This window comes from Pinus tabuliformis, chromosome 2_1 (genome assembly GCF_031772625.1).
Source record: "Pinus tabuliformis cultivar Carrire ecotype Pingquan chromosome 2_1, CPIR1, whole genome shotgun sequence".
Classification (NCBI taxonomy): Eukaryota; Viridiplantae; Streptophyta; class Pinopsida; order Pinales; family Pinaceae; genus Pinus; species Pinus tabuliformis.
Window position 1 is genome coordinate 517,176,096 of NC_142299.1, and position 15,612 is coordinate 517,191,707.

General features: G+C 37.6%; 1 protein-coding gene across 3 annotated transcripts in view; it reads left to right on the forward strand.

Annotated features, from left to right (window-relative positions):
* The window catches only part of LOC149201225 (uncharacterized), a 324,845-nt gene that overhangs the window by 93,257 nt on the left and 215,976 nt on the right, over positions 1-15,612 (forward strand). For 2 of the 3 annotated variants that reach the window (XM_089399692.1, XM_089399694.1), the window contains one exon: positions 420-473. The exons of the other annotated variant lie outside the window; for it this stretch is intronic. In XM_089399692.1, coding sequence (XP_089255818.1) covers positions 420-473 — 54 coding nt within the window. The remainder of the gene's footprint in view (positions 1-419; positions 474-15,612) is intronic. 3 annotated transcript variants of the gene reach the window in all.

Below are 15,612 nucleotides of genomic sequence, written 5' to 3' on the forward strand. Positions count from 1 at the left end.
GTCTAAAGTAATGTAATGTAAGATGTATTTAAAAAGAGAGAAGTTAAAGAAAGAAAAAAACCCAATTGCTCTTTCATGGGAGAATTGAAGCTTTATTATCTTTGAATTGGTCACAATTTCAAGTAATCATATTCATTCCTTAGATGTTTTTCTTTGAATTGCCTCATGGGAGTCAATTGTATGGTGTTTCTAAAATATTTTCATCTTGCATGTAGCATTTTTTTTTTTAGTTTGAGGTGTGTAGAGGGTTATGGCTTTTCACAAGGTCAGGTCATGCTATTACATTGTTATTTGTTTTTCTCACATAACTTTTTATACTTACATATATTCATGGAGTTGGTTATGATCGATGTAGTGTGAATTTTGGTTATTTATTTTTCTCACAAGATTTCATACTAAATTGCTTATGATGGATTCAGGGTCAAAAGAAAGCTAATGATGAAAATGATCAAAGTGATTTAATCGATCAACTTGTGAGTATATCTTTCTTGTTGTCATACCATTTTGCATCGATACATTGATATAATAATCCATGGAAACTAGTTATTGTTCTCGTCTTTCCATGTTTCCTTAATTAACTTCATTTAGAACTCATTAAAGTTTAGTAGATGCATTGTTCATGTTGTGTTGCAATTTGAATTCAAGCTTCTTAACCATCATTCCACTGATTGTTCGGGTAAACGGGGTATTCCATATAGGATGAACACCTTCATTAACCACTTAGAACCAAATCAAAGATCACATTGCCACTATTTTTATGCTATTAAAACCCTCTAGGAAGGAAACATTCCACGGCCCCAACCAATGCGGCTAGTTGAGACAATTAGATCATTGCAGATTTTATTTATTTATTGTTATTTTTATTTTACATAAAAGAGTTCTCATAATCAATCATTAGTGATGACCCTCCATGCTTTTTAAATAGAGACCATGGACCAATCAGGTGTTAGGCCATGCATCAATGACCATTAGTATCAAGGAGAATGAGTCGTCAGATCACTCTATGTGTAGAACATATCGTGAGCGTCAAATTATAATGCAAGTAATGCATACTAAAGAAACATAGTTTTACCTAATAGACACGTTAGACCAAGTTGAACTTGACTAACCGAGTGCCTAAATATCCTAACATTGATGACAAAGCTACTAACTATCGACTAGAATGTAATGCTATATGCCAATGAAAAGGTGCTTTGGTTATATACTATGTTGTTAACTCTATGCGCAACACAATTGATTGCTAGATTTGCTATAAATGCCTCTTTAATATGAAAGAGGGTGCGTTGCCTTTATTATCCACTTCCCTTTTTTATCGAGACCTTGTTGGTGATCTTTTTTCCATCACTTTCTAATAAAGTAGAATTCACATTAGACTTTGAATCCCCTTAGTTATACCTTACTTAACTCGTCGTTTTGAGGCACTAGTCTCCTAAGACATAGTCATCAACATCTACAATATCACTAGTGTTACCATGCATCCTCCTCTATGCTTGTGCTTTGAACCACAATTTTGTTCCTCTCTCATTTATTCAATAACTTACCTTTAGCATATCATTGGTGCAATCTTTGCAGTTCCAAGCAATATGTCTTGCTTGATCGCAAGATTGGTGTGCACATACACCATTGTCTCTGCCCTGGACTGCTCAAGCCTGCTCTTCTTGACACTATACAAATTCCCATATGTGCTCCAATTCCTCTCACAACAAGAGGATGAAGTCACTTGAGAGATGAGCCTCATGGCTAATTGCTGTAGAGGAGGGCTTGTTGCCCCATGAGTTGCCCACCAAGAATAGGGCTTCTTAGCCCCCTATCTCTAATCACATCATATCCTGCAAATCGACCAGTGCCAATGGAAAACTCAGTAAAGGCATCCTCCACCTCATCAAGGGATGCTCTATCCTGAAAATCCGCCTCAATGCATCCTTCCTCCGCTGTCGAATTTCACCATCCATGTGAGGAGGGAATCTGCGGGAAGGTCCACCATTCAACCACTCATCTTTGTAGTATTTTGGGTTCAATGAGTGAGCCAAACAATACAAAGGTGTGTAATTCTTGTCCCATACGGTGACAAGAATATCCTGTATGGTGGTGAAGAAGGCCTCTGATGATGTCTCATACTCAACACACTCACTCTGTAAAATAATGGTCCTCATAGACTCAAACCTGGAATCCCATCCCTCATAAACCTCTCCTAGGATGGGTTGGTCTGTATCTGCAAATCGTAGCAAAGCAATGATAGGGTCCATGATCTTAATAAGTAGATCTACCCTCTCCCACCAAGCATCATCTAACACTGTGTCCTTCACTCTTTTTGAGGCTGCTTGATCTGTCTTCCTCCAAAAAGACCAAAACTCTGAAATAACCATGGCTCCAAGAGCGGTCTTGACCTCCCTCAACCTCTTCAACATGATGAATGAAGAGGCAAACTGTGTATTTGCAATCTTCAACAATGATAGATTGGTGTACTCCTTGTAGATTGTGAGGGCATTTGTATGATTCTGTACAAAGTTGCGAATATCCCATGCATCCTCAATAATACTTCCAATCCAAAGCACATCAAAAGCAATACATTTAAGTACTAAATTCAAGGAATGGACAATGCAAGGTGTCCAAAATACTTGTGGATATTTAGCTTCCACAATCATGCCAGCGGCCTTGCAAATAGGTGCATTATCTGTAATGATTTGCACACAATTATCAACACCTGCATTTTCAATAATTTTAATGAACAAATCACCTATATATTGTGCATCCTTGTATTGTCTAAGTGCATCCACTGATTTTAAGAAAACATGACCATTCACGGAAGACGCCATGAAGTTGATGAGTGGGTGGCATGTTGGATCTGTCCATCCATCAGAAATGATACTAACCCCAGATGTTGGCCATGTTGATTTAATAGGCTCAAGCATTTTGTCCACCTCTTTCTTTGCCTTAGTCAACAATGTGGTTCTAAGCTTCTATGACCCAGGAGGCACATACCCTGATGGAGCCCCTTGAGTTAGAACTCGACAAATCTCAATAAATAAAGATGAGCATGCCACATTAAAGGATATGCAATTCTGATAGAAAAAGAATGCAATGGTGAGATCAAACTCTTCCCATTTCTCTTTCTGAAAATTCTTGTCCATTGGACCAAGTGCCATTGTCTTTCTTTTTGTTGCTTGTCCCCCACCAAAACTCTCAAATGGAAATTTGTTGCTGCTTTTCCTCAAGAATGGAAGGGGATCATCATTCTTGATTTTTAGATGTTGTAGCCACCTTTGCCATACCAACATTGGCTTCTTTTTCCATTTCTTTCCTCTTAGCTAAAGACACTTGTGTACATGCTACAATTCCACAACCTGGTAAAGCCGATAAATGAACTTTCACATGGTAATAAGTGCTCATGAAATGATTGTTGCAATAGTTGCATTTCCAAGCAACATTGCCTCCTCCCTTCAACTTGTTGCCTGGCCTTTGTTCGCTTGTGACATACTTCCACAAGGGATATTTGTTTTCTTTAGCCTGTTGTCTTTCGAAATTAATTCTTCTCTCAACATTTGAAGCTACTGTTGTAGCCCCACTTCAAATAGAGGGAACACTTGCAGACCCTGATGAAATTGGAACAAGAGGGGCATCTCCAATGGGGACATTCTTCCCCTTCCTTTTCCCCTTCCTTGCTGCCCTTGATTGAGCCATGAATGTTGTAAAAAAATAAATAAAAAATGCACAAACTTGTAAAAAAAATGCACATGCAAACTGCTGTAATAAAAATGCAAAAAAAAATAGAAACAAAATGCACTTACCTGTTGCTTGAATCGCCTCCAAAATGCTCCCAAACCCTTTGCTAGTCGCTCCCATACACCTAGAGCAAGAGAGACGGAGAAAAGTGAGGGAGAAACGACCCAAGACATACCGTTATGGGCTTTGCGACATGCAATTCAAGGGGACACGTGTCCCAGAATCGGAACACGATGGACTTGTTCCTCGGACACAAGTGGGACACGATCGAAGGACATGTATCCCACCGGATCATGTCCGATTCGCCCTATTCAGGACACAGGGTGTTTTCAACGAATCCAGTTTCTTAGCTCACAATACATTATTTAAGCGAATCATGGTTTATTACAAGGCCTTCAATTCAACAATGCAAGGGTTTCCTTAGTCCTATAGTAGAAATCAAGATATGAAAACATTACAATCATAAAGCCTCATAGGGAAAATGCTATACTTCCAATCTTCCATTCAATATCTAAACATGTGATGTACAAATGAAGTCAAGGGGGGATCTTCTCAATCACCAAGTTTGTTATGAAACCAGCTCAAGAAAAGATAGAAAAGATAAATCCACGCCTTAGAATTCAGCCTCTTCGAGGGGGCAACCTCCTTTACATTACATAAATGAACAATTCTTGGATGATACAAATGAAAATACCTCCTTTCTATATATAGGAGTCTAAGTGGTCCCAATACAATCAAAGCCTACATAACAATAATATTGTAGGGCACAACAATAACAATAGTGGGCTTCTATGTGGCACAATAGTAATAATATGGGCACTACATGGGTACATCAATATAATAAGTGGGTTGTACTAATAACAATAAGGGGTTACACTAGTAGTATAGGGGCCTAACAAAGTTCCTATCAACCATTACAATGGAGAGCATTCATTTCTACAACAAGACTCCCTTATATCATATGATAAAAAGTGATTTTCTGCTGACAAACTCCATGATAAGTCAATGAAATAATATAGAATTAGATTTTTTAGATCCCTTACTAGTCTTGGATTGACCATGTTGCACTGGATTTGCCAAAGTTCCAAAAAAGCGGAAGTGATAAATTTTTTCAACAAGATCGAATCATTTGTCAACAGTCTATATGTCATTGTAAACCCAAGTTATCTACTGTAAATGATCCCAGTAAGACCTTGAATATATGTAACAACCTAGGTAAACCTATGATTTTGATGACGAATTTCATCCTAGGAGGTTTTTAAACCTCGCTGATTACCTTTGTTTCTAAACACGGCTAATCAGAAGAGTTTTTTCCCTCTACCTTAAACCCCAAAGCTAGGGTGAAATTTATTGTCTAAATTTTAGTTGAGTCCAATTGTTTTTAGTCGAGTTTGATGTAAAAGTGGTTTGAGAATAATTTAATCTAGTTGGCTTAATTATTTTATTACAAATCACTTGGTTTACTAGAGCATATTGTGTTGCAAATAGGTTATGTGTCTTGAGGGTCAAAGCCAAATGTGTACTCTCAATTTGAGGGTTGTAATTGTAAAATCTTATGTATTAGAGGATGGAAATATAATTAAATTCCTTTATATGTAAATTAAATAATTTTTCTGGCAAAATAAAATTAAATCCTAAGCCATAAAATTAACTAATTAGAGTCAAAATTAAATTGTCTTAAATTGTGGACCTTTGTTGGTTAAGTCAAAGTCAAATTTTTGAGGAAATCAGCTCAAAATAATGAATTTTGAGTTAATAAGAATGAAATTAAATGATAAATTCGAAAATTCCTCAAAAATAAAAAATCAAAGGCCAAGATTAAAAGATCTTGAAGTGTTTATCAATGGCGAAGATTATTTTAACAAGGATCAAAGAAACTAGCCGTTATTTTTCCACTTGGAGGATAAATCTATAAATTAGAGAGTCATTTGAGTCTCTAGCATCTTGATCTCTGGCTAGAAAATTTCTGTTGAAGCAACTTTGTAACTATTGTCTTGCTGGGAACTATTTTTTCAATCATAATAAAGACTTTGGGGTGCAATTCAAGGTGTTCTTGCTTATTGATTTGTGGTATGTGTTGACTACGGACATCTCTATGTTGTGTTGAATATTGGTAAGATTTGTTTTTTCATTAGATGGAGATAGAACCATACTATTGATAGTTTTGGGCTAATCTTAGGTGGTTTGATTCCCCATGTGATCTAACAAATTATTTTGAGATAAATTCATAGTGCTTGCAGGTACTTCAGTCCTTGGCCTCCAAGTTCACAAACTTGGCTAAGAATCACTATTTCTTGGATTTCAAATATTTATATGGTGGATTAAATCTTCGCTAAGGCTATAGTATACATTGGGGTTTCTAAAGTATTTTTAACCATTCTTCAAAGGAAAAAACTCCATAAAAATATTTTTCTCAAAAATTTTAAATTTTTTAAAACCCTTGTATATTTGTAGATCTTGTGAATAATTTTGTAGATCTAACTTGTAAATTATTTTTTCTAACTTGGGTTTTGGGGATTTTTAGTATTTTTGTATATATTTGGGTTTTGGGGTTTGAATTTTTGTACAGTATTTGGGACGATGAAATTTAAATTTTTTATATTGGTTATTTGGGTTTCTATTCTAAATTTGTTTCAAGATTGAGGAAGAAATTGGCATTGGAGACCTCAAAAGCTTTAGACGTCTAGGGATTTCAGGCTATTTTTGTAGGTTGCTTATTTTCAAATTGGGGAAAAAAATCCATTTTCTGAAGGCCTTAACCCTTGCCCAACCTAAAAGTCTAGTGTTTGGGATGTATTTTGCAATCATTAAGAAGGCCATAAGCCCTACAATGGTTAAATCTCATTGCAAACAAGGGTTTCTTCAAAGGATTGACATTTTATCTCTAACAATTTGTTTTGCAACAATTTTGGTTCAAATCTTGTGTTTTCAGGTGCCAAGTACATTGGAGAAATTTTGGCAAATTTGGGCAAGTAATCGTCAAGACCTTGGGCCTAGGGTTTGACTTTTAAACCCTAGTTTTATCTCTGATTTATTGCAGAACTCGAATCAATAACAATTAAGCTCTAAAATCACATGCTACATGGTTAAAATTGTTTAAAACTACAAAATCTTCATTTTCATAAATTTTGGCCACTTGGGCATCCCAGATCTAGCGTAGATTAAACTTTTATATTTGCTGAAATTTACTTAATAACTTAAGTTTTCAGATCTGAAATTTCTGGAGCATATATTTAATAAGGGTCTAAAACTTGAAATTTTCAGTTTCCGCTAAATTTTTCTATTACTAGGCAATTTTGGCATTGATTGTAATTGCATTAGCTTGCTGATTTGTCAATTATTCATTGCCCTAGTAAATAGATCAGATCTGAAATTTTTCGAATTAGACTTTCTAAAAACCCTAAAAATTGATTTTTTTCAAGTTGGGTAAATTATACTATTTTTGGGTATTTTGGGCAATGTTTCTGACATCTCTAGCTTGGTGATTTGTGGGTCAATTTACTGCTGTAATAATTTATTACAGGTCTAAAATATTACTGAATACAAGTTCATAAAGTAAGCTAGACACACATATTTACTTCGGCTGGTCATTGGAAAGTTTTGTACTTTATATGTTGGGCAAATTTTATAATTTAGAGTGATTTTCTATCACTGTCATAACATTAATAAGCGCTGACATTTTCTGAAGTACTATTGCTGATTTAACTGTTGAGATCTAACACTTGTGTGGTTTATTCTAAGTTTGTAAAATTTCCGGAATTTGGCACCTAAAACACTCCTACATTTAAGCTATAGATTTGATCTTGTGATAATTGGAATCTAATTGGCATCTTTGTTGAAAATTTGACATTTTACATCTTGTGAGAATTTGTTGAAGTTTTGCACTGGTGTCTCTAAAGCAATTTATCTTGTTCAAGATTGTCATCTCATCATTGTTAAGTGCTCCTAATTCACACTAAGTACTTTTTTTTTAAGTTGTGGTTCACGGTCACTGAGTGGCCGCTACATCCACGGGAAAATATCAGGGCAGATCCACCCGAAGGGTTCTGCCCATCGGCCAATCTTAACAGGCCTAACCCCGAGGGCGTCGAGGAGATTTGACCCCGTGACCTCCCAAATTGGGAAAGTGCTTTAGCAACGGGAACTCGACCATTTGAGCTATCCCTTGGGGCTAATTCACACTAAGTACTGTTGTAACATAAACAATCTTAATTCAAGATAATCTCACTCATAATCTTTTGCATAAGCATCCTAGATCTAGGTTGCATTAAAACTTACCTCCTAGCATAAGCTAGGTTGATATAAATCTAGAGAAACCCTTCTCACCTAGCTTGAGGGGCTTGGAAACTCTTCGGTGGTTAACACGGTGACCTTGCAGTCGTCAGAGCCACAATCTCTCTAGCACCGGAGGCATCGAGTGATAGGAGCACAACAAAATGTATCGTTAATTAGGCCCTAGCCTGCTTTTTGTTGGCCTCCTTCCCAAAACCTACCTTGGAGCCCAACTTCAAAATAGTTAAGGGAAGGCCATACTCAGGCTAAGGATCTAATAAAATTAAACCAAGATCACTGCATCTCACATATATCCTAGGACTTGCACATTATATAGGATAGTTAATCATTCAAACAATGGGTGTCCATTCGGTCTCTTAGTTTTAAATTACCATAAGCAAGAATTGTGACTCCATTAAGACACTGGTCTCATACTTAAAATCTAATCTAATCATTAATTTTTCTAAATTTAACCAAGTAACCAGGCCACTCATTCATGTCTCCCAAACAAGTTGGTTTCCAACTTATTTTCCTTCACCTCATTCCATAGGGACTACCCCCCATAGCTTGCTATTGGGAGACAACTAGAATGGAGTGGGCGGGGATCAGAGTGACAACCGCTGCCCTGAGCGGTTGTCGCGGTGCCTATATAATTTGAGCAGCAACAGACCGTATCACAAGATGTGAAGATAACCCTATCTAGTAATAGCAATGTTTTACATCTCGGACTCGGACTCGGACTCGGCCGAGGATCGACTCCGACTCGGACTCCGACTCGGTAATGACTCGGCCGACTCGATTTCAATGACTCGGTCGTTGTAAAAAATACATTAAATATTTATTTTTTTTATAAAAAAACATAATTTTAAATATTTTAAACATAATTTTAAAGATTTTCATTCAAGTTTCCAAACACACAACATTATAATATACATGGAGTAGGCTCATGAACCAATCCATTATATCAAAATGGTACGGTGGTACCCAATGGCAATAGTAAATACATAGTCAACTGTAGTCTGTCATACATGATCAAAGACTCAAGAGTCAAAACAAAATACAAATAACCAAGGAGGCTAGTAGCTACTGCCAGAGGAGCCAAGATCATCTCGACCAATCTCTGGATCATCATCATCAGAGTCAGACAAGGGGCCCCATCAATGACCAGTACTGGCTACTGCTAGAGTTGCCAACATCATCTAGCTCAGTGTTACTTGGGAGCAGGAGCGGAAGTGGGGAGCGAGAGCGAAAACGGGAGCAGAAGCGACATTTTCAGAAGCTCCAGGTTTGAGAGCGAATCCCAGAGGAGTTCAACAACCAATGTCACTAACATCAAGGTACACAGAGGGATTGGTGCTCTTGATTAAATACGAGTTCCATACCCTAATACATGACAAAATTCAATGGAAACATTGCAATCCTCCAATCCTAAAACCCTGAAAAAATGATAAGTCTGCTGGATTTTGAATGAAATCTAAAATTCTACTTTCTCCATATGAAATCTAATGAGGCTGGAACCACTCTTAAACATCCTGAGTCATTTCATGGTAATGTTAAAAATTTAAGTAAAAGGATGAAAATGAAGATTAAGGAGAATGTCACTTTTACTTTAAGAATTTAACATTACCATGAAATTTGAACATCATATCAATACTAGGAGAGGGGAATGGACCCCAAATAGCACTTAACCAATTTAGAAAACACCTTGGAGTCCCCAACAATCAACCAAATGTTAAAAAGTTAAAAAAAAAAATAGAAAAACCGTTGTTTCTTTGGGTGACTGGCTGAATTTAATGACTCGGCCGAGTAGATGTGCAAAACGGCCGGGTTGACCGAGTCATGACTGACTCGGCCGAGTCATGCAATAACTCGGCCGAGTCAGTCATGACTCGGCCTCCCGGACTGGTTTTTCTACCGGGTCACTCCTCAAGGCTTCAACTCGGTTCGACTCGGCCGTTTCGGTTTCGAAACGGCCGATTTGTAAAACAATGAGTAATAGGAAGAATTGTCTGCATGAGTGTGCCCACCAAGAATATGTGCCAAATATAGTAATGCCAACCTTGAGCATGCAAAAACCATAGATGAGGCCCTCCAAGTATGTCACATGCCTCCCATTAAAATTCTCAACAACCACCTCAAATAAAATAATATATGTGCCAAGTCAAAGAGGCAAGGGCACTTTCCAATGAAGGTGGTCAAAAGATGATGAATGTAGCCCAAATAACCTTGCAAATAAAGATGAGAGAGCATCGAGGAGAGGTGTGCCCTAGAAAACTGTGTCGTGTAAGTACCTCAACCACATAACAAGTAATATAATAGTTGAATGTGAAGTGTGGCCTAAGAAGAAGTGCCAAAGTGGCTAGAACTCATTAATATGTTGAAAATTGCAACAAGAAGTGTTGAAAATAACACGAAGAAAATCCTGATTTAATTGTCTTTGAATTAAATTGGGAATAAAATTGTAATTCCACATCTCATGACAACTTTTATCAGTTAACTAAGTTAATTTGACTTAGTTGGCTTTGTTAATTCGAGTTGAGGGTCTAACTTGAGTCATGCAGAGTGTCTCCTACAATATAGGAGCTCTAATTGAGTTTATTTTGAGTTGTAATTAATTAACTCAGTTTAATTGAGTTAAAGTCAGTTAGACTAGTTCCAACTGATGGAGGAACTAGTGGGAGGTCTAGTAGTCTGGGGCTGCCTGCAGTCGAGTGGGGTGTTGCCTGAAGTGCATTGTGGTGCTGCTTGAACTGATCAACCAGTAAACTGATGATTCACTCATAAATAACTCATGCATGTCAGATCTGAGAAAGACTCAGTTGAGATTGTAGTTCAGGGAAAATGTAATATCAATTCTATGATCATCCAAATTGTACATGTGGTGCATGTCGTCAGAGGATTGACCTAAAGGAATTGCGCAATCCAATGGAGGAAAATTCCTATTAAATAGGGGCCTAATTCCTCATTAAACAACGCAAGGAAGTAGGAGCTTTGAAGGCCAAGAAATTGGCTAAGTATTGGCCAAGGTTTGTCTAGGAAGCAGTGAAACAGATAGAGAGTGCAGAGGTTGCTCGGGCTTGAGCAAAGAATTGTAATCTTCTCATATTTTTTGACTAATGCAATATACAGATAGTAGGGGTTTTTTGGTGTGGCTTTCCCGATGAAATCCTTGTGTTATGTGTTGATTGAATTCTTTCTCTTGTATACTTTGTGATTTCGCGATCTTTTAATTGTTTCCGCTGATGAGTAGAGTAGATTCAAGTCTATTGTTTTAGCATATTACAAATAGTAGTTTGAATCTACAAGGAATTTCTACATGGTATCGGAGCAGAAATCACTCTAGAAGAGGAGAATACGAGTTTGTCTTTTGCAGGTGAAATTGAATTTGCAATATCATACTTCAGAGCCAGCAGAATGTTGTTCTACGGATTGAGACTTGAGTATGCCCTTGAGGGTTTGAGGTAGTTCAAACTATATTGCTTGAGAGAACAGGATGGAGGCAGTGTTGGAAGACAATGGGCTTAAGGAATTCATAGACTAAGATATTCCTAAGCCTCCAACAACTGATGTTCAAGATCTGGCAGAGTGGAGAAAGTGTGTGGCAAAGGCGTGAAGGATTATCCTAAAAGGTGTTCGAGATCATATTGTCTCGAACCTCGACGGTAAGGAGACTCCATATGCGATGTGGAAGGCCTTGACCGACTTGTTTCAAAACAATAGTGACCACAGGACGCTGGCACTGAAGGGCAAGCTCAGAAAAATCAAGATGGAGAAGGCCGACACAATACCAAAGTACTTGACCAACTTCACCCAATGTCGAGATGAGCTTAGAAGTGTTGATGTTACAGTTGCTAGTGGAGTGGGAGCGTTTGTGGTCTGACTTGGTGCAAGAACAGATTCGGCAGAACACCAGAGATGGGATCTCATCTAAAGAAGTGGAAGAGGATTTTGCATTAGTCAGCAAAGAAAAGAAAGCCAAGGGAAAGAAGTCCCAAGGTAAGGAGGGCAAGAAGAAGGACTTGTCGAACATTAAGTGTTTTCACTGTCACGAGTTCAGGCACTATTCCATGAAATGTCCACAGAAGAAGGCAAGCAAGAATGAGCCTGCCATAGCAGAAACATGTGAATCTCTAGCTTCATAATTCGAACTTGATTTTACTCTCATTGCATGCATGGCAAGCACTGTAATGGGAAGCATGTGGTATCTCGACAACGGTGCCTTGTTCCTTATGACGGGTAATAGAGATCTCTTGAGTGACTTGGAGGAGAAAGACCTTTAGGCAGAACATTGAGTTTGGAGACGATGAGAGGTACGTTTCAGAGGGAGTTTGGCTCCACTCTTAGGCTCACAAATGTGTTGTTTATTCCAGGACTAAAGAAGAATCTTGTTTCTGTCGTGGTATTGGAAAACCATGGCTATGATGTAATATTTAGCAAAGGAAACGTTTTCCTTAGTCACATTGCCACAGGACAAGTGAAGCAGCTTGGTGTGCGAGTCAAGAACCTGGATGCATTTGAGGTACAATATGCATGCAAAGCAGTGTTGTTAAAATCGTGATATTATCATATAATTGCGATATTTTCAACAAAAAGATAAAATTGCGCTTAGTACTCAGATTTTTTTTTTAAACCCAATTTTTTCGAAAAAAATCGCTTTGGGAAAAAATCGTGGGATTTTTTTTTTTTTTTTTGAGGAGGAGGAGGTGACCCAAGCTACCTCTGCCACATGTAGAGGACGTGGTCTACCTCATGTAGCTCCTAGTTCTTCAGTTTCTAGAGCACAACAGACTCCATAGTCTGGGCTGCCAACTCCACCGACATCTACATCTAGAGGGGCAAAGGAAATCAGTAGTATTAGACTTTAGTTATTTGGTTCGTTTCATTGTATATGACATTATGACTCATGATATGAGATGCATTATTATATTTTTTGTTGATATTTTGAGGTTGAGTTGGGACTCAGGAGTCAGGGCTTACTATTCAGGACATGATTCACTGTTATGTGTGATTTTAGCACGAGAAATGATATTAAACATCTGATATATTAGTTCTTTTATCATATTTATGTGTCAATGTATTTATTTTATGTTGTAGATGGTTTAGATATTAAAAAAGTTGAAAAAAAATGAATTTTTTTGTACCAAACGATTTTTTCCTGATTATTACAATTTCTTCCGATTTTTTCCTCGCGCCGATATTATCCCGATAACGATTAGTGCAACATTGATGCAAAGCATTCAGGGGCAAGATGAAGGTTAGAGACTTGGTGGTTGAGAGGGAGCATGAATTACCTCTCAACATGCAGGCTCAGAAGCAACCTTAGCAATTTGTGGAGAAACCACAATTGGAGAAGCAAAGAGGAGGCCGAGTGGAGACATCCACTCAGGCAGAGGCCTCCAGTAGGGGGAACTTCGAGCCAAGTGGGCAGAGGGAGCACATGCAACCATACCTCCAAGTGAGAGGTGGGCGATGTGAAGCAATAGTCCCAAGAGTGCAAAAATTTGGGTAGGGTCCATTGAGGTGTTTTTTGCCTCATGGATCATTACTTTGCTACGGGGGGCCACAATATTCAGTAGCAGGAGGATCAATGTTAGTCAAATACTGAGTATTGTAGAGCAACGTTGACAACATAGCAGGAGGTTCAACAACAAAGTCAACAACATAACAATTTTCCTAGAAGACAGTTGCAGACGCAGTTGATTCAGTGATTTTGTGTTTTTTTGGATGCTTTTCAGTTGCAGATGTTGTAGTAGCAACAACAACAGTGACAAGTGTTGCATGCAGAACATTCCAAAGTTACTGGATCAAGATAGATGTGAATCCATTTCTTGTTGAGAGGGAGTGTTGAAAATTGCAACAAGAAATGTTGAAAATAACACCAAGAAAATTCTGATTTAATTTTGTCCTTGAATTAAATTGGGAATAAAATTGTAATTCCACATCTCATGACAACTTGTATCAGTTAACTATGTTAATTTGACTTAGTTAGCTCAGTTAATTCGAGTTGAGGGTCTAACTTGAGTCATGTAGAGTGTCTCCTACATTATAGGAGCCTTGGTTGTGTTTGTTTTGAGTTGTAATTAATTAATTCAGTTTAACTGAGTTAAAGTCAGTGAAATTAGTTCCAATTGATGGAGAAACTAGTGGGAGGTCTAGTAGTGTGATGCTGCCTGTAGTCGAGTATGGTGTTGCCTGAAGTGCAATGTGGTGCTGCCTGAAGTGATCAACCAGAAAACTGACGATTCACTCATAAATGACTCATGCATGTCAGATTTGAGAAAGACCCAGTTGAGATTGGAGTTCGGGGACAATGTACTATCAGTTGTATGATCATCCAAATTGTACAGGTGGTGCATGCAGTTAGAGAATTGACCTAAAGGAATTGCACAATCCAATGGAGGAAAATTCCTATTAAATAGGGGCCTAATTCCTCATTGAACAACACAAGGAAGTAGGAGCTTGGAAGACAAGGAAATTAGCTAAGTGTTGGTCATGGCTTGTCTGGGTAGCAGTGAGACAGATAGAGATAGTGCAGAGGTTGCTCAAGCTTGTGCAAAGCATTGTAATCTTCTCATATTTTCTGACTAATACAATATACAGATATTGGGGGTTTTTAGTTGTGGCTTTCCGCAGGAAATCATTGTGTTATGTGTTGATTGAATTTTTTTTCTTGTATACTTCATGATTTCACGATCGTTTAATTGTTTTCGCTGATGAGTAGAGTAGATTCAAGTCTATTGTTTTAACATATTTCAATTAGCAGTTTGAATCTACAAGGAATTTATACACAATATCTATGCGAAAACCATGTGTTGTTTCTAAATACCATCAGGGAATCCCACCAAACCACAAGTACAAGGAGAGAAAGTGTGTGCCAGCTATTCATTGATAAAATAATTATGAATGCTTTGGAAACTGTTTCTAGGAGTGCAAATTTCCATAATAGAGCCTCAAATAACTTCCAAGTAGTACTTACAAGTGTGAACAATTCTCAAGTGAAGTACAGTGCTCAAGCCATAAACCTCCAGGATAATTAAATGTATTAATTTAACCATTGAATTGCTAAACCAACATTGTGACAACAAAATTTAGCACCCGTAAAGTGTAAGATCCCAATCACAAAGGTGTTAGTTTTGTGCAACTTAGGATGGCCACCCACTATCAATTTTGTTGCTCTTCCTCTCTTTCTAGGTTGGCTTTTCTCTAACAAAAGATGGGGGGGATCTTTTTGAGTAGGTTTGCTAAGGCTATGTAGTGGAGGTTTTAGTTGATCTTTGAAGGGTAAGCTCTAACAAGACAAATAGTTGTAGTAGTGGTATGAATTGTTTGAGAATAATAAGCGGGGTGGAAATATTGAAGTTGTTGGTAGATTCAAAAGATCTTCTACATGAGCTTGGTGTCTTAGCATGGAGTAGATGGTTGATTGCCTCTTTAGGTGGTTGCTTGGTGGATTAAGTGATTTATGACTTTTTTCCCAAGTCTAACTTAGGAAAAGTACAATAATTAAAATCAATTAATTATCGTGGACTGTTAAGTTCCAAGTAGATATTGGACTTGGTTCATTCAAATATATGTGGTCCTATGTCAGTAGAATCAATCACTGGGTCTTGTTACTTT